Source organism: Apteryx rowi, unplaced genomic scaffold, assembly GCF_003343035.1.
Source record: "Apteryx rowi isolate R43461 unplaced genomic scaffold, aptRow1 scaffold_716, whole genome shotgun sequence".
Classification (NCBI taxonomy): domain Eukaryota; kingdom Metazoa; phylum Chordata; class Aves; order Apterygiformes; family Apterygidae; genus Apteryx; species Apteryx rowi.
Window position 1 is genome coordinate 6,592 of NW_020451001.1, and position 23,427 is coordinate 30,018.

General features: G+C 39.2%; 1 protein-coding gene across 1 annotated transcript in view; it reads left to right on the forward strand.

The window, feature by feature from the left end:
- Positions 1 to 1,414: 1,414 nt before the first annotated feature.
- MAP7 (microtubule associated protein 7) overlaps positions 1,415 to 23,427 on the forward strand; it is a gene marked incomplete at its 5' end in the record, with an annotated part of 38,988 nt that continues 16,975 nt past the window's right edge. Inside the window, 7 exons of the mRNA XM_026087434.1 lie at positions 1,415 to 1,578; positions 2,402 to 2,513; positions 6,026 to 6,136; positions 11,930 to 12,043; positions 15,700 to 15,827; positions 18,621 to 18,736; positions 19,169 to 19,449. Coding sequence (XP_025943219.1) covers positions 1,415 to 1,578; positions 2,402 to 2,513; positions 6,026 to 6,136; positions 11,930 to 12,043; positions 15,700 to 15,827; positions 18,621 to 18,736; positions 19,169 to 19,449 — 1,026 coding nt within the window. The remainder of the gene's footprint in view (positions 1,579 to 2,401; positions 2,514 to 6,025; positions 6,137 to 11,929; positions 12,044 to 15,699; positions 15,828 to 18,620; positions 18,737 to 19,168; positions 19,450 to 23,427) is intronic.

The following is a 23,427-nucleotide window of genomic DNA, read 5'->3' on the forward strand; positions in this document are numbered from 1 at the left end:
ATCTGAAATGGTACAGAGCTGTTTTCTTGAGGCAGATAGTCTAAATATGAACTGGTGTTACTTTGGTAAAGTTTTTTGGGAGACGGTGCACAAGCACATAAGGTTTAGGGTACAATCTAAGCTCTTTATCAGGTGATGTGGGATTTGTTCAAGTAGGCAGGAAAACGCAAAAGAGGAACTTGATGAAGATGCATTATAAGTGATCAAAAATTGTGATGTCTGCTTTGAACACCTTAGAAGCATTTAAGGTTTTTTGTTTGTTTTTTGGTATGTGGTTGTGTCTAATGACACAAATATCTCTACTAATTGAAGGCCCGGTTGCTGTTCTACAATATGGGATTATAACAGTAGGCTCTATGTCAGACTGAATTTGAAAAATTACTGTCTCAGACTTGGGTAGAGAACTTCCTTACTTTACTGGCCTTGGAAATTTGAAGTTTTTCTGATAACTTTGCCAGCCTGCTTCCCTCTTGCTGCTGCAATGTTATCAATGAGCTCCTTCTCTGTAAGGTCTTCTCATGTGGTTCTCAGTGAGGTTTGTCTCATGACCTTCACATATATCTCTTCCTGCACTCCTGTGTGTTAGTTCTTGAAGATCCTGAGGTATGTGTCCTGTTTGTTTGGTTTTTTTTTAATAAAAGTACATAATAGTTTTTTTAGAAGACAGATTTCTGACACCTGAAGCTTTCAAGACAGCAATGAGGAGAGGTCCAGTCTATCATATGTAAAAAGTTTAACATGGACTATAGTTTGAGCCTGTGTTCTAGGTAGGACCTTCATGAATATTCAGACCCTGAAGGGGAGCAAAATTTGTCTTGTGTATTTGGTTACCTTTTCTGAAGCAAGACGTTCTGAGCTCTGAACAGCAGTGGAGGTATATAACAAATTAAAGTTCACCTTCAGTCTGACTTCTTTGATGGCTAATTTGTTTTCTTCTGACCCACTAATGGTATAGCTAACAGTCAAGGCCCTAGAATTGTTATCCCACCAACTTCTGTCATGTTAGGGATCTGCACTGATTATTAAAGGTATGTAGTGGTGATAAAGAGGAAGGTTTACCTTTCTTTTTACAATGAATGATCGCAGAGAGTTATCATGGCTTGCACAGCAGAAATGCCTTCTCATATACCTAATGACATACCTAGGTGTTATAAAATAACACAAAATCCTTTCTTCCCCATAGAAAGTGTTTTCTCAAATAATTTGACTATTTCTGCTAGTAATTTTCAGTAATGAAACTGAGATGGAGACGAATTAGTGTGACACAAAGTTTGAACGCATGGAGAGATTAGCATCTTCTGTATATCATAAGAAAATGAGTTGAAAAGTTTTTCAGGATAACTAGGTTATCTTGACTGTATTAACAATTTCATCAAATTAGCATGTTTATGTTTTACTTCTGACTTTGTCATAGCTGCAAGAGAATCCATCTGGTTAGAAAGAGAAGAGAGAGCACGGCAACATTATGAAAAACACCTAGAGGAACGCAAAAAGAAACTAGAAGAGCAGAGATTAAAGGAAGAGAGAAGGCGAGCTGCTGTAGAGGAAAAGCGAAGGCAGAGAATAGAAGAAGATAAGGTAAGAAGAAATGTCATGAAAACTTTGTCAGCTTGCTTTTACTGTGAGATATGGTAGCTTCAAACTTTCAAATGAAAAGCTCCCAACAGGGATATAATGTGATCGGTATGAGAGCGAGCACAAAAGAGAGGATTTAAAGCTGTACCTGCACAGATACTTCTTAAAGTGCCCTCTGCAAATTTAATACAGCTAAGTTAAGCAGATCAGGGTTACAGTGTATAGCACAGCTCAAACTTGCAGAAACAAAGTGGGTGGTTCCTTTATGGTCTACTGTAGATTGCTAGCCGTTCAGCGTGAGGGGAGCTAAATATTCGCTGTCCTCTAACAAAACCTTAAAGAAAGTGAGGAATTGTACTGAATACACTTTTGGCTAATTTGTCTCAGTTGAACTGGCAACTACTTGCTGTGTGATCCTGGGTAAGTCACCTCATCCTTGTGTCTCCCTCCCACTCCCTCCTCACTGACCTATCGCTTCAGTAGGTAAGAGATGCAAGGTGAGAAATAGTCCTGTTGTGTGTCTGTGCGGTGCCTGCCATAACAGGGCCACTGTTTTTCTTTGCAGCTCTGCACAAGTCTCAGATCTTACCGTTACAGAATTACAGTTAATGGTTGAACTTATTTATGGCTTAATTACTGTGTAAGTCCTGTTTTAAAGTTAGCATGGTTCATCTGAGTGGGTGTCTTACTAGGCAGCACTTAAAAGCGCGAACACAACTTCAAGATGCCTGCTAGTTTTTGTCTGTGTGGAAGGTAGCAGAGTGTGATGAGAAGGTTCATTTAAAAACCTAATAGTATCCAAATGTATTATTCTGTTGCACTTAAGGAACGACATGAAGCTGTTGTACGTCGCACAATTGAAAGAAGCCAGAAGCCAAAACAAAAGCAAAACAGGTGGTCCTGGGGAGGAGCACTACATAGCAGCATTAATAACACAGGTAAAGGGGGAAGTCTGCCTGGCTTGCCAGGTTCCCTGCCCTGCCAGTTAACTGGAATTCACTTTGCTTCTGTTAAAAGGAAGGATGATGCAATATGTTAGTTTAAATTCCTTGCTCTTGATCTTACTATTGCTAGCAATAGCATGTTTCTGAAGTGTTTGTGTAGCAAAGAGATAACAAGGAGAAATCTGAGACAGAGCTAAAACTTGTCTCAGGAGTTGATTAATTCTGTAATTCTATCTTGCTACAGCTTCTCACTTCTGCTTCTTTGGTATTTGTGTGTATGTGTGGGTATGCTTGTGCTATGTCAATTCTCTGATACAAGCTACTGTGTGCAAATGTTAAATATCATGGCTCAGGAAATACTTTCTGGTGGAAATAACCAATATAATTTACTGAGATTAAAACAGACAGGAGAAAGAAAAATTGTTTTTTGTGATAAGTTCTCTTTAGTACCTTACACAGATATTCACAGAGACTTTTTCTCCCTAAAGGAACTTAAAGGTGGACAAATTAAGTGAATGTTAGTTACATGCTTTTTCCCCAATTATCTTCTCTAACCCAATCTGCCAATCATTAGTGTGTGTATGCCTTGTTAAATGTGACTGTAAGTCAAAAGAATATAATTTGTGTCCTTTATTTCTTTCACCAGAAAATGGTAAAGAAATCTTCTCTTCCTACTTTAATATATACATTTCTATGCATACCACCTTTCATGAAGGATAAAAAAGAATGAGAAAAGAATTGTCTGACATCTACTTTGTCATATTAAGTTCAGTAGACAGTTATTTTTCATAAAAGGTTATTTATTATTTTGCTTAACTCTGTATAATTTATTTTTATTTTCTTTACTGTGAAAAATCATTGTCTTGCATTCTGTTCCTAGGTTATTTTTTTGAATCATCATTCACCTTTCTCGATTTAGCAGGCCTGGAGCACCACTTCAGATCTTTGGGTGGTGCTAGAAAACCTGGTACATAATTACTGTGGTTTGTTGATTCCTTTACCAATAGCTAGTTCTCAGGAAATGAGATCATTGGTAACTAAACCACTCTCATGTAGATGCAATGCATGCTTAACATCATGCTGATAGACTAGAACTGTTGTTAGTCCCTGATTATATTTATTATTTTTAATATGGAGAGTTATTACTGGCTGACTTCAAAGATTTGGCACAATTCACTAAAATGACGTATAATATTCTGTCTATTGGAATTCAAGGAGATCTGTTTTTTGGGTTTTTTTTTTAAAGCTTTGGCATACTACACATATATGGCATTTACATTTATTTTGCGCATGACTGCAGGCACATGCAGTTGGCTGCATGTGCTGATACTTTGCTCAAGTATATTTTTATTCTTTTTTAGAGCAAAGAAACCAGCAATCTTCTAGACAGTGAATGGCATTTGGTGTATTGTACGTTCACAGCCTTCATTCTCACGCAAATCCTCCTGCTGAATTCCATTCATTAAAAAATAATGTTCATACTCAGAAGAAATGTTGGCATGCCAAATAAGAGGTGACTTTCATAGTGTCATTTATCATCTTCAAAAAGCCGTTTATGCAGCATATACTTTACACCAAATGTAGAAGTATGGTTTGTCATTGTTGTGGGGGTCCCCCGTAGTGGTATACGATGATGTAGGTTAGATATCAGTGATGAAAATCCCCATGCCATTCCCACAAGTACTTTTCTGACTCAGACCTGTGACACCACATGAAGCCCAAGTATCCTGTCTCCAGTTCTGAGTGGTGCATGATGCTCTGCAAGATACTCATGTAGATCAGCGCAGGATAATCTTGCCTGCCTACAAACGTCTTATTCTTAACCTTGCTATTTTGGGTTCTCCTCTTAAACCTGCTTCTTAGGTTTATCCACCTTCTGGTACACTATTTGTTAGTATTATAGACATTCTTGTCATCAGTGTGAATTTCCACACCCTGAGTCTCTTTAACATTAGACAAAATGAGCAAATAAATGCATGGGGGTGGGGAGCTTTCCTTCCTCCTCTCACCCTGTCATGGTTAATCCTATATACCTCTTCACAGGTATGGGGAGAGTTCACACACTATATTTCTGTGCAATACAGTTTTTGTCTACAACAAATACACTTAAATCCACTAGGTCAGAATAGGTAAATATAAAGTTGATGTTCTTGCCCTAAAGAAACAATGGCAAATAACCTTCAGAAATAGCCTCCTTTAGTGTTGGCAGTTTCCTGAGCTTGTGGCTGCTTACAAAACTGTATGTGGACATCCCCGGGGACCACAGAATATGAATCAGCAGAGCATTTAGGTGTATGCTCAAGCCTCACTGGATTTCAGCATGCTTAAATGCTTTGCTGAGTAGTCCTGAGGTTCAGCACATGCTAAAATGTAAGCAAAACCAGAACTGACTATCTTGATATCTTCTGAGTGTCAGACTTCTGAATAGAAATTTGCTAGGGAGGATATTTAATTGATGCACTTAAAAAAAAAGCTTTTTCAGCTTTTTTGGGTTTTTTTTTTTTTTTTGAGAGAGAGAAAAGAATGCATATAACTTGTCTGTTCAGCTCATTCCTCAGCTGCTGCTGCTGCTAACAATATTTACACCACACACACACACACACACACACATACACACACACACATATATATGTGATTTATATTCTTGAAATAACCATCACACTCTCAATAGGGTGTCGATGCTGACTCCGCAGCAAGTTGAGCAGGCAAATGATGTAATGTAACACTGTATTCTAAAAACTACAGAGCCTAAAAGCAAAATAAAGCCCTTTAATATTATATACAAAGTATGTGCATTACAAATAGTCTGTAGTCTTCCACAGAGACTTGTTTTCTTTATCTATTGTGCTGTGTGCAGTTTCAAACTGACTAGCTACGACTTCATTCACAGAAGGTAAAAAATGACTCTGTGGTGGGAAATTCAGTACCTATCCACAACTATGGGGCTTTTAACTAAATCTCTGAATTCCTTTTGGGCTTAACCTTACTTCCCTTGTGTATTAGCCTTCCTTCTCATCCCTTAATCTCTCAGCAGGGTATTGTTGTGATACTGACCTCTTTGACAACAGCACCCTGTCAAATGTCACCTTTGATCCAGGTGCTAAGGGTTTTTTATGAATGACATTTCCAAGCACGTTGTTCCTTCTGTGCTGCTTTTTGTTTTGAGTTGTGGGCAAAATTTTTCTCGGACTACTGAAAGGAACATGGAAGTACGCTCTTGTTTACTAGTAGCCAATTCAGATCTGCCATTAAGTCCTTGGATTGCAACCTGATTGAATGACAATCAATGAACAGAGTATTTTGGCCATTTGAAATTTAGATTGGACAGTTTTGTGCCCAGTCTTTGAGTCACCTGTACAATGTCTGCCGAGAAGTCCTTTCTATTTTGAAAGTTCTTGTGACAGAGCAGAAATGACCTAGGCATGTTTTCCTTCTCCCACTAGTGAGCTAGGAACTTGCATTACTGCATGTGGGCTGTCAATTAGCATTATCTCCATTTGTTTTAGATCCAGACAGGCGGTCTGTTTCAACAATGAACCTTTCGAAACATGTTGATCCAGTCATTAACAAGCGGCTCTCCTCCTCATCTGCAACATTACTAAATTCTCCAGACAGAGGTACAGTTTAAAAAAAAAAAAAAGAAGAAGAGCAAGAAAGAATGTTCTGTATTAATGTATTGCTTTGCACATGAAACAAGCTTCTGAAGTCATTTTCTGTACTTTATCTAAATGGGAGTGAAAAGACTTCGCATGTGAAAAGTAAATGGTTGAACATTTTTTCTGTGAAAAGAAATGTACATTTCTCATTTTTAAAACAAGAGAACTTGCCTGAACAATCTTACTTTAGCAAATAATAAAAGCAGTGCTTCTGTCAGGTTTTTAGTAAATGAGGTACAACTATTGAAAGAACACATCTCTCCATAGTGCATGCAATCATTTGTGACTTTTTATTTGCATTAGGCCATTTTGTCATTGTTCTGCTTTTCTTTCTACTTTGATAATAGTTCTTGAATGTCTAAGAACATGTTGCATGAAGCTTTCAAGCAGTTATTTTATTACCATTGCTGATTATTTTTTTAATGAAGGGGTATGGGTAATTTTCATATGATGTCTGTTTATTGACTTTTTTGTGTCCAGTTAATTTTCAAGGGTTGCTTTATTTCAGTGTATGTTTTCAATGTTTGCAAGTCTGCACAAATGATAAAAAGAAAAACAGACTTTTGTAACTTAATGTAGTTGAGTTACTGCTTTTGTTTTAAGGATTTATGAGATTGAACATTGAGCTCGAAGGAATTTTATAAAAGAATCTCTTGTATAACTTTAAGCAAAGAGCTTTATGGAAAAATACTCTGTAAGGATTTTTTGTCCTTTGCTGAGAATGGGGAGAAGTACTTGACCACTTCAAGGCAGATAAATGCCTATTTTCAAAAATTCTTAGAATGCAGTTTTGGTTGTACTGGGCAACAAATTGGTAGACTTCATTATTTGCGCATCTTAACTGAAGTGCTGTTCTTAGTGTGCATGTTTGTATGTGTGTTTCTGGTTGTTTTGACAGGCAGTGTTTTAATGCTTTATGGGTTAATCTAGTTGTAGAGGCTGTCATAACTTGGGGAAAATACAGCATTATCTTGAAAATTATTTATTCCAAAACACCAATTTTTTTTGCTTTAAATATTGAAGTTCAGTCAGTTTTGATTTTATTGCCTTTTCAGGTATGTGGGTTTTTTTTTCCAGGCAATTGCTGTTCTTTGCCAGGGATGGTCATTTGAGGAAATATCTTGGGGAAAAGGACAGCAGCAGGCCTTAAATACGAAGGATAGTCTTTTATGGACTGTAGCTCACTGTGTGATAGTTTCTTCCACCCATTTCAAATTCTGGACAAGTTACACTGAGTGCTAGGCAGTTTAATGGTGGGGAGAGGGAAGGAGGAAGAAAGGGAGGGCCATATGCCAAAAGCAAAGGCATTCTATGCTTGGCATTTTCATCAAAACCAGCAAAGGACTCTTCAGAAGTATCCTATGTTTTTCACAGTCTCAAAGATGGAAAACAAACCCAAACTCTAGAAATGCCCTCTTTCAGGTGTAAAGCATCATATACCCAAATCTAGTTGAGCACATATTGGAGAAGGGCTGCTGGCCTCTCCAGTGGCAAGTGCTTAAAGAAAGTTTCCCTTTCTCACCTTCCAGAGGGCACCCAATCACATTTTGTCCTTAACTCATATTCCTACCCACCAAGCAGGGAGCTGGAGATAAGAATGATGAGCTTATCCTAAGTGGCTTACAGTTGTCATCAAGAAAGTTTCTTCTGTTAAGCTGCATTGGTTTTTTACCATTTGAAGAACAGGTTGTTTTTGCTGAAGACACAACTTTTCATAAAGAAATTGTTTAAAAGATTGGTTAATTACTTTTGAAGTCCAGCATTGTTGTATAGCTCTCACTGCAATTTTAAAATCAGCTAAAATAGGCTTCTCGCTATACTTTTGTTAGTGGTACAGGTGTAAGTCGTTGAATCTTTGTAACGAAATGTGGTTAGCAAACAGTTCAAGTGAAGCAAGTAATGCTGCAGCTGACTAATAAAAATTACTTGCTAAGTATATTATTTTAGATGAGGTAGGAGATGCACACTTTCTTGGCTTTGAAAAGCAGAATTTGCACCACAATTGTGTTCCTCCTCCTCCTCCTCCTCTCTGCAGTGCTTTTTCTTTCAAAACAAATGATGGTTTTAATCACTGCATCACCTTTGTGTCTGCCACCTCTGTAGAAGAAATTCAGGGCCTCTGATATTGTTTCCCGTTGAAAGAAAATCTAAACGTAGAATGGTTTTCCACTTCTCCTCAGTGTATTTGTGGCTCTATCTGAGCAGGCACTACTATTGTCAGTGAGAGTCTGTCCTTTGTGGTGCTCATCAGGAGACCTGTTAAATCCCTGCCTCCCGTCTGTTCATAGAATGAACCAGAGATGCTGTGGTGTGCTTACTCACAATTTATTTTGCTGCTGCTGCTAAGACAACTTTCCAGTGTTCAGTTTGTATATCTTGATGGCAAACACAAGTAATTGTAATCAATTCACTGTTGACAGTTCCTTGGGATCAATTTTGTTTGGTGGGGGAAGGAGGTGGTTGTGGGCTTTTTTGTTTTGGGTTTTTTTTTTGTTTTTTGTTTTGTAGTCAAAAGTTAAGCAGTAAAGACCTTCTTTAATTTGTTCGAACTAAGCTGCTTGTAGCTTGGGGTAGGGGTACTTCCACCACCAACCCTACCAGGAATGCACTTCCAATGTGGGATTGAGGAGCAAATGGCCCTGAGAGTAATAGCCTAACACAGCATGAGAACAAAAAAGACCTTTTCCCCTTCTCTGTTGGGTGGTTTGGAGGACTAAAGCTTGAAAACATTGCCCCAAGGCTTTGAAAACAAAAAGAGCAAGAAAAGAAAGTAACTTCACTATTTTAAAGCCATTCGTACTATTTTGGAACACACTTATGTTGTGTACTCAACTTGCTTCAGCGGGGATTGTACACCAAAGTTAAGCTGTTTGAAGCTTTTAGGTACTAATACTGCTGCACTTGGAACTCAGAGGGCCAAAATTTATTTGGCTGTTCTAGGTTGACGGTGATGCTAATAACTGTTAAGAGTACATGTTAAAAGTGTTAAATATGGTGCTATGCATTTAGAGAATTTAGTAAGTGATGAACTTGGTCCACAAAGCTAAGCTGAATTTAGGTGTTGAACTCCGATCTAAACCCATTTTAGAGATTTAGGGATACTTCCAGTCTAAGCTCCTGGTTATTTTTTTTGAACGTTGCTTAAACAGAGAACAGCGGTTTTGTTGGTCTCTCTTAGCTCACTGGCGCATGTTAACTAGCCCTCTTGGTTCCAAGCACTGCCCTGCTGCTGTTTGGATGCTGTGGGGATGGGTTTGCTTCCAGTAGGTGATATGGATGAGGCTCCCCTGTGTTAGGGGCAAAGGGAAAAGAAAATTAAACCATACCTATGCCATGTCATTTGCTCTAAAGGCGAGCGAGTGCAGTGTAGTGTTTTAAGACAGCATTTTCCTAGCTGCGGCCTACTAATATTACTTGTGGTCGTGGCCTCATGTGGGAGGTCTACAGTTGGCCCACTGAACGATATTATGTTGTGACATTTACTCACCAGCTCTCTGCAACTATACAGGTGGCCTCCAAGAAATTCTTAATATATAATAGTGATTTATTGGCCCAGAATTTCAGGGATCATTTTCTAAGGTGTGGATCTAACTTTTGTGCAGCATTCTTGTTCTTCTGATAACTTGCATGATCTTTTTATTAAACTGCAGTAGACACAATGTAGTAAACTGCAGTACAGACTTAACTATTTTCTTGTCTGTAAGTCTCATCTGGTAAAGCCTGAGAGCACAAAAAGAAGTTGTCTTTCAAGAGTAGCTAAAACAATGATCATATCGAGCACAATTCCCAGAGAAGAAAGGAAACAAAGATTCCACCATTATTGCATCCAGTTTAATGGTAGTTCTATGATTTTTTTCTTCGTTGTTAAATTATAAGCTTAATGATAATGAGTGTGCTGTTATGGAAGTCTCTTTGGGATATTTTGTATCTCTGTATAATCTGTATGGGTGCAGAATGGAAACATTAATCTCAAAGAGCTCTGGCAGTAGTACTTTATGTAAGGACACTTATCAAGACAGCCTACTGTGTTTGAGAGTCCTATATTTCCATAGTGATGCCACTTATTGGGTTAGCAGAATTCAGGGAAGCAATTAGAGAAGTGAAAAAACAGCACTGAGGGCAGATTAGGCAATTATATTCTCACAGGATGAGATTATTGAGGTGAGCCCCTCTTTTCATGGAGCCCAGCATGGAGTAGATTAAAGAGAGATGTAGCACTTATGGCTACTAAAAGTGATGTATCTCTACCTTTAAAAATGCAAATTAATCTCTAGTCTTGTACAGTCAGTCACTTCACTGAACATTTTAGATACTGAGCCTCATAAATTCAGGTTGCAGTTTTGTTGTCATAAACACAAAACTAAGGCCAACGAATGCTGAGACGTAGAAAGCACCTTCCATCTAAACATAAGGAAAAACTTTTTTACTGTGACAGTGGCTAAGCACTGGAACAGGTTGCCTAGAGAGGTTGTGGAGTCTCTGTCCTTGGAGATATTCAAAAGCCGTTTGGACAGGGACCTGGGCAACCTGCTGTAGGTGATGCTGCCTGAGCAGGGGGTTGGACTGGATGATCTCTAAAGGTCTCTTCCAACCTCAATCGTTCTGTGAAGGACCTGATTTTGCGTGCAATGTTAAGGTTATTGCTATGGTCTAAGCTTACTGTAATGAACTATTATGGGAACTAACTGAATGTTTACTTCTGGGGTGTTCATTATAATAAAATTTGTTTTTGTTATATATATCTGAGTATCAAAGAAACATCCTATTCAATTGAGCAGTAATTTGTAGGTCATTTTTGGCTTCTACTTCACCATGATCAGTGTTTAAATAGTATTTTTAAAATATTATAATAAATTAAAGGCAAAAGGAGTACATTTAGAAGCTAAACTTTCAAATACTGAAAAAAGCTAGATGGGGCAATGATTGCAGCTAGGTCAACATCTATAATGTGTTCTTCAAGAGAGACTAATTAACAATGAAAAAATTGGCTCTTGCTTTTGTTCTAAGTTGAAATTTATTATAGGCAGGGTTTTTTTACAGGGAATTAATGACCAAAAGTACACACTATGCATTCTGAGAAATTATGAATATCTGAGGCAACTGTAGCTGCTGAGCTTGGTATCTGCAATTGGAGGTGTATTGTATACTTTTGAGGTGCACTTTTTTGTCACACCTGGGCACTTTGATAGAACCTCTTTCTCTGATACAGTTCTCTATACTAGTGACCTTTGGCCTTTTATTTATTGTTAAGTGTTCGATCTTTCTATCTAGGCTTACAGACTTCAGAAGGTGTTTTTGTAACTGGCGCTTTTTTTTTTTTTTAATTTATTGTAAGACTATATATCTAATATGTAGAAAGTTTTTTGGACACATCTCTGTCAAAGTCTATATCTAGGAATGGCAACTGCTCTCCTACCTGTAGAAGTTATCCTGCCATTCCTGATGGTGGGAAATGAGGGATGTGTGCAGAATATCACTACTATCTTGATAGCAGTTTAGCAAAACGTCACAGTTGGCAGCACAAGTGTTCAGATATGTTTATTCCTAAGGGAATTCGTCAAGTAAAATGGAGTAAAAATAAAATGCAAAATACTGAGTGATTTTGATCATTCAGTATGCTTTTGATCTCTGAAGGACAATTTCAAGATTCTGGTGATATATAGTAGTGAGGAGATAATACCAAGACTTATATAGCACGTGGTCTTTTATGGAGAGTGCCTGATCTAACCTCTTGCTTGTATGGTGCACATTCAGCTCGCCGTCTACAGCTCAGTCCATGGGAGAGCAGCATTGTTAGCAGGCTCCTGACGCCCACTCACTCCTTCCTGGCGCGAAGTAAAAGCACAGCTGCATTGTCTGGAAATGCAGGTAAGCCTGAAAAGAAAAAGGCCTCATGTCTCAGCCACTTATTTTTCCAGACTCCATGCAGGATGTTGTAAATTTACTGATCTAGTTGTGTGTACACAGTAGCATCCCAGAATGAGCTTGAAAACCTGGGTTATGTTGTGTGTCAGCATGAAAGCTTTTGGTACACTTCTGCTTGCTATGCCTCTTTCTCTCTCTCCCTCCACCTCTTTCTCTTGATTTATCTTTTTGCCTCATCATCTGTACAATAAACAAATACAACACACACAGAATGGCAGTGTTGCACTATCCAGGGCTTTAAGGAAATGTCCACGGTGCTGTGAGGCACTAATTCAGCAGGTCCACAACTAATGCTGTGTGCTGCTCTTGGTACAAAGGATAGTTTCATTCTGTACCAGGGCACTTCCCACAAGGAACTTGTTGGATTTCTAGAATGACGCGCCCCTGGTTGTAGTGGATTTAATAGCACATAATGTTAAATGTGCAGGTTTAGTGAGGCTACACTTATTGCTAAGTTCTCTGCCAACTGCAGAACACCTCTCTGATCTACTACGGAAAAGGAAATTAACCTGCAGAAATATGAAAATCTTGCTAGGTGATAACTTAAAGCCCAGGCAAAACAGGCTTTCAAAGACAACTAGGCCATTCTCTGCTATCATGTGTTTCAGGCAAGTGGCAGTTGCCTTTTCTTTTAGCATAGGATGGTTTTTTTGATCATGCACTGGGATTTTACCATTAAAGGAATATGTTGCTACGCATACTGAATCTTTAAGTCTAGGCAGGTCTTTTGTATGTCGCATATGGACAGATCTTTATTTTAATTAAAAGACATAGAAGGTAAGAGGGAAATGAAGATCTGCTAAGATTACTTTTAAAGAAGCTTCCACTTAAGAACTCTTATCACTGATCAGGCTGCGGTACATTTCCACAGGGATAGCATTGTAGGAGCAAAATTGTGGGTGATACGTTGCAAACAGTGCAATTAAAGTACAAATCCCTTCTCAGGGTTCATGTCTTTTAAAGCAGCAGCTTGTAAAATGAATACTTAGTGTCATCTACCAAACAGGAAATTGGAAATGCAGCTCTTCATCGGGGGATAGTTGAGAAAGCCAGATCTTAGTTTTGTAGGTGATTACTTTACTGGAGCAAGTGTGAAGATTTTTCTGTGACTGCTGTTGTTATATGCTGACTGATAAACTGTAAACTGAGTGAAATATTGGGAAAGATTGCAAGTGGCTGGAATGACTGTTGTATCAGCAGATTCACAGTAATTCCCCAGTAATGCCTTCTCTGTGCTAACTGGAGCTGTGCCACCCAGAAGAATAATCCATCTGCTCGTTGTTTTCCAGGTTAATTCTCTAGGAGCAATAACTGCCATCCCCTCATGCAGGACACTTCCTGGAGATTAATGATCAGGTGGTGGTAATGGCTCACAGCTGTGCTTTGAGCACTCAGCTCATCCCAGCCTGTCATTATTCCCTAGGAAATTACCCTGCCCTTTGGCTGTAAAGGTGAATTACAGTGCAAAAATCAAAATCAAATTAAATACGGATTTATGTCCTTAAAATGCATGTTAAGTGAGCTGTTATGGACATCCAGCATAAGACTGGATTTTTTTTTTTTTTAATAACCCTCCAAAACCAAAATGTGTTCTAAAATAACTCTCTAAACGTACATGAGTTCATTGTTAACATCCTGATTTATTGGGAGTGCTTCATAAAGCATTGTTTGGCAACATCACAAATGAAAATGAACCACTTGTCTATTAATATTTATGATGTCATCCTCTGTGGTAATTTCAGATAATCAGCATGTATCAAGAGAATTGATTCACAGAGGGAGGGAAACTCATAAATTGTAAGCTGTTTAAAATATAGTTTATGCCACTGCTTCCTGTCTGGGTTAGGGACACTCAGACAAAAAAAGTGTGAGATGCTCTGTTATCTTGCTTGTCAATTTTTAAGTCAGTCACTTTTTAATACCTCATTAAACATACATCACCTTAAGTGGTAAAGCAAGCATGAATACCCTTGCTGTAGCATTTACATGAGACTTTTATTCATAGTGTTAAGTTCTCAGTGCAGGAGAATTTGCAGAGTTCATACTGTTAAGTTTATGAGCTGCTGTTATAACAGCAGTTATATTGTTGTAAGACTGGAAGAGTAACTGAATGTGAACTGTGTTCTTTCACGTGTGCTCAAGGGGATCTGAGGGACAAGAATTTTTTTTCCGTAGGAAAATGAGGGGTTTTTTTCCCCCCCCCAATAAGAAAAAGGAAAAGATGTCATATAGAACTGTGCTCTCTTCCTTTGAGTAATATGCTGAATAATTATGCTAAGGCTGTATTAAATGACCAGGAGAGAAGGTACAGACAAATAGGAAAAGTTCTGCAGTAATAACATAGTTTTCCCCAATCTCCTCTTTCAGTTCAATTGGGAAAAAGACCAAGAATACTTGATTGCTGCAAAAAGTTCCTCATGAAAAATTTTGCAGTGTTACAATTATCTTTGAATGTGTAATCTGAACATCTAAAACCTGATAATTTGACATTGGCATGAGATATTTAGCTAATAGCCTTTGTCCTTGTGCAAAGCCATCCTGGTTACTGATTCAAATATTCATTTCTAAGTTGATTTATTCTTGTTAGCCTACTTATAATGGGTGAAATAGTTGTCTGTTATCAAGAATGTGTTCAAGTCTTCTGTTCTTCTAGCATTATCAAGAATACTAAAAGCTCTTAAATGGAAGGGCTTAAAAAACATCACTTGCTAAAACTTGTAGGCAACGCTCAAATATTAGGCTATCCATAATTTTTTGTGCTGATAGTCTACCTTACAGGGGGTACATATTTTTATAATAAAATTAAAAATTATTGTATTTTATACTAAAATTCTCTTCTGATGGAAGGCAGGGCAAAGCAATATATTCTAGATAGGCTAAAAATATTTATTTACTATGCATTTTATTTCTGAAATTTTAGCAGACTTTGCTAAGAAATTGCGATTTATGCTTAACAAGCTATATGACTTTCTCTATTTCATATAAAGAAATGTCATTGATTTACAAGACCAGGCTATTCTCTGTTTGTAAATGTAGTGTGTTTTGATCTTTGTGTGTGTCTCCTTTTATTTTTCCCCCCACTTCCAAGACCAATTAATAGGAAATCTAATTTTGGTTTGATTGTTTTCTGTTCCCAATGTAATTGAATCTCATGTCAATGAATGTACTAAGCTAATCAATGTCAGAACAGTCATTTTGTATCCAATGCTTTTTCAGAACCACTGGTTGTATTAAAAAAAAAAAAAAAAAAAGCTTAACAGAAAAACATCACTTTCTACTACCCAGTTGTTATGTGACATACCTGTTAATTTAAGATAAATTATTAGTTTAGAAATGTAAAAGTACATGAGTGCCACCTGTTAGAATTGTATCACTGCTACTTGTGCAGCCGAGCTAATGTATCAAATGATGGTTCTGATATGGAAATTAGTCATTCCTCTGTGTATTAATACCTTCTTTTTTTCTGTCTTTCTCTGTTCCTGTTCCTTGCTGGTTTTCCTCTGTCACTTCTCCTCCAATGCTGCTCTATAATTAAAATGAATAAATAAATTAAAAAAAAAAAACCCACACCGTAGTTATCCCCATTTGTCCCCGTTCAGCATCTTGCAGCCCTATCAGCCCTCTGTCCTACAAGGCCATGAACTGTAGGAATCCAGCAGACCGAGCAAAACTTTTTGCCTCTACTCCTGAAGCTGTTGGACGTAGAAGGACAGCGCATCTTGCAGGGGTAAGCTTGCTGGTTGTATGAGAGCTGGTACCACAACCACCTGATCAAACTGCTTATTAGAACAGGACGCTTGACTAAGGGTGTTTTGGTTGGTTGTTTTGGGGGTTTGTTTGTTTTTGGGTTTTTTTTCACCTTTTTTTCTGAAGATTTGCCTCATGGTTGGTTGGCTTTTAACTGAGATATACTACCTTAGGTGGGTGGTGGCATAGCCTGAAGATGCATCAAAGAATCTGCTTGGGAAAACACCCATGTTTACAGACTGGATACCTTAGTTTCCTGTGAGGAACAAGGAGGCAGTCAGGGAGTGTGTGCAGTCCCTTTCTCATGTGAATTCTTTGCTGCATTTTAAGCCCCTGGCTGATGGTGTGTTGTGGGTGGGTGGGTTTTTTTGTTTGTTTTTACAAAGCCTGTAGAACTTCATATCTTCTGAGGTCTCTGTCAAGTTTAGCTGAGCCTTTGGGATACAGCGTGAGATGGGAGGAAGCACATGCACGCATACATGCACGTGTATCCATGTACATATGTACAGCGCGTAGTCTTTTTGGCTTCAGTTCCTTGGGACACCAAGCTAATAACCTTTCCTCATTGAAAAAGCAGGGTGTTTTGGGAACATGGTTTGTAAGCAAGGTTTCCCACAGACTCCCAGTCATTCTGAATGATTTGGTAGCAGTACTGTGACTGATCTGAACTTTCAGGGTATATTGGCACAGTGTGGTACAGGCAGACCAAATTCATGCTGCCTGGGCTCCAAGCCAACAGGATGCAGCCACCTCCAGTTCAGATATTACATGCTGTATCTAAGCAGTTACATTTTTCCTCGTACTCCACATTTTTGGCTTATGTAGAGTATGAGGAGAGCAAGGTCACCTCGGCAGAAGGTCGTGTAAGCCGTGCTGGTATTTTTGTTTTGCCTGGTAGGCAAAATCACAAGAGGCAATACTGCTATTGACATCCGTGTTGGAAGTAACTTTAGATGAAAGTAGCATGAATCACAGCTAGTGCTTAATCTCTCAGCCAGAAGATGGCCCCTTCAAGTTCAGATTAAGGCACAGCACTACAGTATATCTGTAGAGAAATCGCATGCTATGCGTATAGTTCATTGCAGTCTCCAGGGCCATCAGTTCAGCACCTCTCAGGCCTTTCTTGTTACTTTTTTTTTTTTTCTTAATTAAAAAAGAAGAAATGTGGATACATTTTGGTGAAGGCAACCATGTAAGAATATTATTATTACAAAATGACTGAGCTGAGAGCTATTTTCAATAGACAGTATTTTGTGGAGATTATTATGCTTCACTGGAAAACTTCTGTAGGAATTCTGCCCAGCTTTACTGATGTTGAGAAAAATTAGCTGATACTCTTGTCTTCAGGACTAGTGATACAGATCCAATACATAGTTATTGCTAGTAAGCCAAAATTCTGTTCTTCGTGGTCTATTTATCCTGACTGTGTATGCTCTTATAACCGGGATGATTGCCATCGTATTAATCAGTAGAGCTCTGATAAATGCTACTGCCTGAAAACTGGTTAATTACTCTTCATTGAGTAATGACTTCAGGATAGGGATACCATCTCTTGCTAGCATTAAGTTATGTTTTTGGCAATTTAACCAATTTTAACCTTAATGACCCCTCAAAACTCTTGGATTTATGAAGATAAACCAGGGGTTTATGTCCTTATGAAATTTTGTTTTCCATCTTTCTTTCCCAGTTGTCAAACTGGCTTTAAGTTCAGGAGAGACATGAGCATTATAGAGCCCTTTTAACTAGCGAAGACGTAAAGCAGTGTGATACGTATGCTGCAGGAGGTGTGCTTAAGCCTCAGCCAAGGCAGTGAGTAGCAGCCTCTCAGCACCATGCTGGCTGGGTGGCAGCTCAGTGTACTCTCCAGTATTCCCATCCTTCAGGTTTCCATGAGCCTGAGCTCATAATTCCAAAAAACTGGAATTTTACATCTATGTTTAGAGGGGAGGAAGCAGATATATACCTAAATTTTGATGTGCTCCAGTAGGAAGTGTGCTCAAAGTTAAAACAGAGATCTCTTTGTATTTATATATGTGTGTGTGTGTAATTTTTTTATATATGTATGTATATACACACACACACACACACACATATATATATAAATATAAATATATAAAAAATAAATGTTATAGTTACCAACCTGAGATGAGAAATAGGGAAGGAAAAAGAAGAAATCAGCACCTCATGTAAGAATTAGCCCTGAAAAAGTTCATACTGTGGAATGGGCCAAGAGAAAAGAGAATAGAATAACCATTGTACCACATTATCAGGGCTTTGAGGGCATCTGTGGTATTGGCATATAAGCATAAAAGCAAAAAGTTCATGTTGTATGAGGACCTTGACTAAGCTGGAGGCCAGGGAGTGGTTCTTTTGTCAAATGAAGTCCAGGGTTTGTGGGGAGCAAGTGTTAGCTTTGGGAGCAGTGGAGGGTGCTGTGTGGCAAGCAGCAGAGAGCAAACCTTAAAAGGTATTTTTTTGCCTGTATAAAATTCAGTCTCTGGAAATTAGCCCATAGCATCTTAGGCCAGCAGAGAGCATGATTAAGAAGGATGCTTGTTGTCAAATGCATATTTATCGACAAAGAGAGCGTCGGATTTGTTACAGGAATTATATTAATGAACTTGTCAAACAGGCTGTGGAAACTACTGACTCAGCACAACTTTTTCTCAGACTCCTCAGTCCCCCAACCCGTCATCCTTAACTGAGCTTGCTTTGCTTTCTTCAGCTGCGTGAACTCTGGCTTGACTTTGTTTTTTTGTTTGCTGAATTATAGACTGACAAAAAAGAAAAGGAGAGAGACCATTTGTCATCCAGCTTCTCAGCCAGCTTTAAAGGAGGTCATTTTTGTTCCAACCCCAAAGCTAGATCACTAGCTCCCTCTCCAGTTTGGTAAGCCAAGTACATGCTTAGCCGGAGCTCGAGCTATAGCCAACTCTGATGGTTCTAGTTGTTATATGTTAGTCTCCACAGGAAGCATCAGTGCAAACTTACTTGGTGATGTAGATGTTTTCTCTTTGCAACAAAGAAAAAACAGTTCAGCTTTTAGAAAATTATTACTGTTTTAAGGAAGTGGAAGGAAGGAGGAATGTACCTGGTTTCTTCCCTCTTGCCTGGGCTCAATGCTTATACATCTGAAGAGTTGTAAAGAGGAAGCATTGTGCATGAAAGCTAATCTGTTGCTCCAGCTGTCCTACTCGATAGCAGAGAAACATAGAATTTGTTTTATTTTTAGCTATGGGAGTTGTAGAGGTGATGTATAGGTGGTGTCCAGTACAGCATGTCTGATAGTGATTGACACTCTTTCTGTTTGTGGTTGCACAGGTATGCATCAAAGTCTTTGCCTTTTTTGCCTGGCACACCCAAGCAGATAACTTCCCCACTTGGTTCCTCCAAAGCTTCCTCTGCTCAGGCACGTCCTCCCTCTCCTGGCAATATCCGGCCAGTCAAAAAAAAGGTCAAATCAGAGAGTGAAAATAAAGGACCAGAAAAGGAGACTGGAAAGGCCATTGAGGAGAAGACAGAAGAGAGTAAAGAAACTACAGCAGGCGCTGGAGAATCTGCAAGTCAGGAAGAGCTCGCTGTCCAGGCAGAGCTCGCTCAAGGTAAGGAGAGATTCTCCTTTGGTTTAAGGAATGCCTGAGAGTTCTTTGTAGTTTTCCCTCCCTTTCTCTGAAACAGTGTGACTTCTTCCAATAGTTTTCTATCAAAGTTAATTTCTATCATAGTTAATTTAAATTCTTCAGAACATTCCAGAAAATTGTACATGTTGTTAGTTGTAAGGAATTTACAGCTCAACCAAAGATGGCAACTGTTCTGATCTCAGATGTATGTTCATTGGGAGGAAGGTATAAAAAGACTGAAGCCATCCACAGTTTGTAGCAGTTGGAACAACATGCAGACCTGCCTTGCACAGGGTGGTTTCACAGCCCTCTCTTTTCTTCCCTTTTGGACAGGACTTTGTCCCTTGCATGATGATACAGCTTCTTTTCAGACTCTGAGGTAGAACAAGAATGGTCTGAAAATTAATGATATGGGAAATCATCACATAAGGGTAGTGTGAGCAGTGAGAATGTCCAGCTCTGATAGACACTCAGTATGATGGTACTGATAAAATTAAACTGTTCCAGCTTATCTATAGCATTGCAAAAGTACCACCTCATGGGAGAGATTGGCAGGATAAGTGGAATGCAGAGAGGAATGGACAGAATTTTTCAGAGAAAAAGAATTTGAAGAAAAAAAATACTAAAAAATCAGCAAATTGGAAAAGGAGTTATATACAGAATAAAATAATGATCTTGAAGTGTAGAAAGGGGAAAAGGAAGAGGAGATGCACAGCCCGATAAATCTTCAATTTGAAAATTTAGGTTTGTTCTGCAGGCATTTTAGACCATTATAAGTACAGCATAAATTGTGTGTCTTAAGGATGGAATAGAATGGCTGTTGTGACCACTGGGATTCTTACTTGAGATTCTGAATTTACAAATCACAGATCTCCCTGTGATGAGGAAGATTGCCCTTCAAGAAATTAATAATCCTGCATTTAACTGCAGGATGGGGGTTGTTCTCTAAGAGAAGACCTGACGTGAATTGATATCTTTTGTTCTAATAATTTCTGTTACAGTAGTTCCAAGTCTGATACCCAGGTCCTACCACACTAGGTGCAATCCCACAAAGAACTTACAGTATGGATGCAAATAATAAATGGACACATCTGTTGGTCATGGGCATGTAAAGAAAGAATGAGATAACTGGTATGACAGTGTGGGCTTTCACTGCTTTTCTGATAAGTTTTTGTCTGCATCACAAAAAAAGGAGAAAGTCTTCTTTTAAAAGGATATCAGGGATATCACTGAGGTAAGTTTGCATATGTTTACAGGCTCTGCTTTCCAAGTACAAGGTGCAGACCAGAAAAAAGTGCTGACTGTTTGACAGCTTAGTTCAGGAACAGCAGCAGCTGGACTCCTTTGCAAGATCAGTCAATACCTGAGCTGTTTGTGACAAGGTCACTCAGTGTGGAAACAAGCTATGGGTAATAAAAGGATTCAAAAGTGAAGTAGTTCGTGTTCATGACAGAAACTGGTAGCGGCACAAGAAGAGGGATACCATGATTGAAGTGGTGAGCTGCATTTCAGACTGGATGCGTTTGTGAAAGCTGGAGGAGGTGATAATAGTTGAGATCAAAGATGAGATCTCAGGCTAAGAATTTAGGTGTGATGTTAGAGGACAGGCCCTGTATTGCAGGTGGAGGCTTCAATTGCCAACCCATAGTCACTAGCTGAATGCAAGAATCTGGAGAGGAGCAAGTGTGGCATTTGGGGATAGAGCGACATTGCTGAGGTTTCTTAGGTGTGTGTGGCAAGTGAAAGGGCTGATTTCAGCCAATTACCTGAATTGGCCTTTAATCTGTCTGGCTCAGCTACTGCTTGCTGTGTAGTCACAGTAGCCAGGAGGTCAGCTTGGGCTGATCGCTGGCAGAGCTACACAAGCTTCTGCAGCCAAATCTCATATGACTTACTAATACCCACCCAGGTTTAAAGGTATTTTGGGTGTGCCTATGCAAGCTGTTGTCATACTTTCTAACAGCAGCATAGGTGTGCATTAAACAAGCTACTTGTTGCACTGCCAGGTTCAGCACCTTAGGCAGGAAGTCAACCTCAAGCAGCGCAAAGCTGCGCTACCCTCTGGAGCGACAGCCCTGCTTTGGTCCGGGTTAATAAATTAAAAGGGACTTTGGCACAGGAACTCTGTCATTTGTACTGTTCAGCTGTTACAGTGGGTCTCTGGCATGCTTCTGGTCCAGGCTGCAACTGTAAACTCACTTTTTTTTTCATCTTCTGTCCCCACAACTACTAAAAGCATAGCTATAAAAAGGACTCCCAAGCTTTAGGATTGACTGAATTACTTTTTTTGTTGTTGTTTTAACCATCCCAGAGTTCTCAAAGTTCACACCTACTTCTCAGGAGTTAGCCCAGGCTGGGGACCATTCCCTATGGGCAGACTGAATGCCTGTTTTGGAGATGTAAGAGTAGCATGCTCTGGATGAGGCTAGAGTGTGCCAGTTCACCTCAGGGCTGGAGAACAGGCCCTGGCAGTCTAAATTACTGATGCTGGTGTAGCCTTTGAGTTAGAGGTGAATGCCCTGAAGCAGGTATAAAGACCTGCATAGATTTTACTTGATAGAAGGAGACAGAATAGCGAAGTTGGTAGATGTGAGCACTCAACACAGAGAAAGCAGCTGAATTTGTGTTTGTGTATGCAGTGAGGTGTAAGAGGGGAACAAGGGAGAAAACCTCTATGGGAAGTTTTTAGCACGATGAGGAAAATACTCAGACATTCTGAAGATATGATTAGAAATGTAGAGTTAAAGCCATCTCCTTGCCATTCCTAATGACATATTTGCATGTATTTTCCCAAGATCTGAAGCTGATTCTGTTTCCTACAGATTTACTGCCAGTTCAGACCGTTGCCCATACATTTTTGCCTGCATCACCATGTGTGATTACCCTGGAAATGCTTCCTTCAGTTAGCTTGTGTGCTAGTAATGGTTCTTGGTCTCTAGAGGAAAAAGTGCAATTGAGTTTCTCTGTACTTGTGCTAGAGAATGCCAGGCAAGCTTACAGGAATCTGAGCAACTGTTTTACTTAACAAAAAACCTCCAGCAGAGCAGTGAAAGCTGACACAAATCCATAGCCATTTCTACCCTGCTCTCATTCTAGGACCTAGATGTGTTTCTGCATCACACTGTGTCCTGCTTTCAAACTCGGACAGTGGTGCAAATGACAATATGATGCTCTCATGAAGAGAAACACCTTCTCTACAGGGTGGCCAGACCTGGTCCTGAGATTAATATGAAGGCAGGGGCTTGCCTCCTCACTGAAGGGTGAGGGGTGGAAAGAGAGAGAGAAATGTATGCTGAATTAGAAAAGAGGAAAACAGTGATTTGGTTGTTAGAATCCCCTTTGACACTTTCTGACCACAAACTTGACCAAGTTACTATATTGCCTTATTTTTCTAATCTGTGTCTACCTCCATGAGAAGACTTTTAATGAATTAGTGATGGCAAAGCCTATTAGCGTTTGAACACAAGCCATAGTTCACTAACAGTGGCAAAACTTATTAAGAAGCTGTGTCTTGATCCCCACAAGTTACCTTGTTGTGGGTCAGCCCCAGTGTGCAGTGAAACCACCTATAAGAATCCTATGTCTGGTAAAGGTTGGAATAACTGCAAAATTGATGACAGTTAGATGTACCTCACTGGTCTTGCAGATCCCTTCTGACAATTGATGCCTGGTATTACCAAAAGTCTGATCCGCCACTGTAGACTATCAGACAGAAGAGAATATCGAATCACAAACTTCCTGTGGTTTCTGCTCTGCGAATAGTATCAGGCAAACTAAGAATGTGGTCGTGGGACTTGCTGAGGCAGCATAACTCCTACTGAGCACCTTTCAGCACTTATTCTTCTCACAGAGAAGTTGGCTTAACCTTTCAACTGCAGCTTATTTTGCCTATCATGTAAAAATAAGATTCCCCTAAGGAATATGAACCTCTAACATCTAGTAATTTCTCCTTCCTCAAGT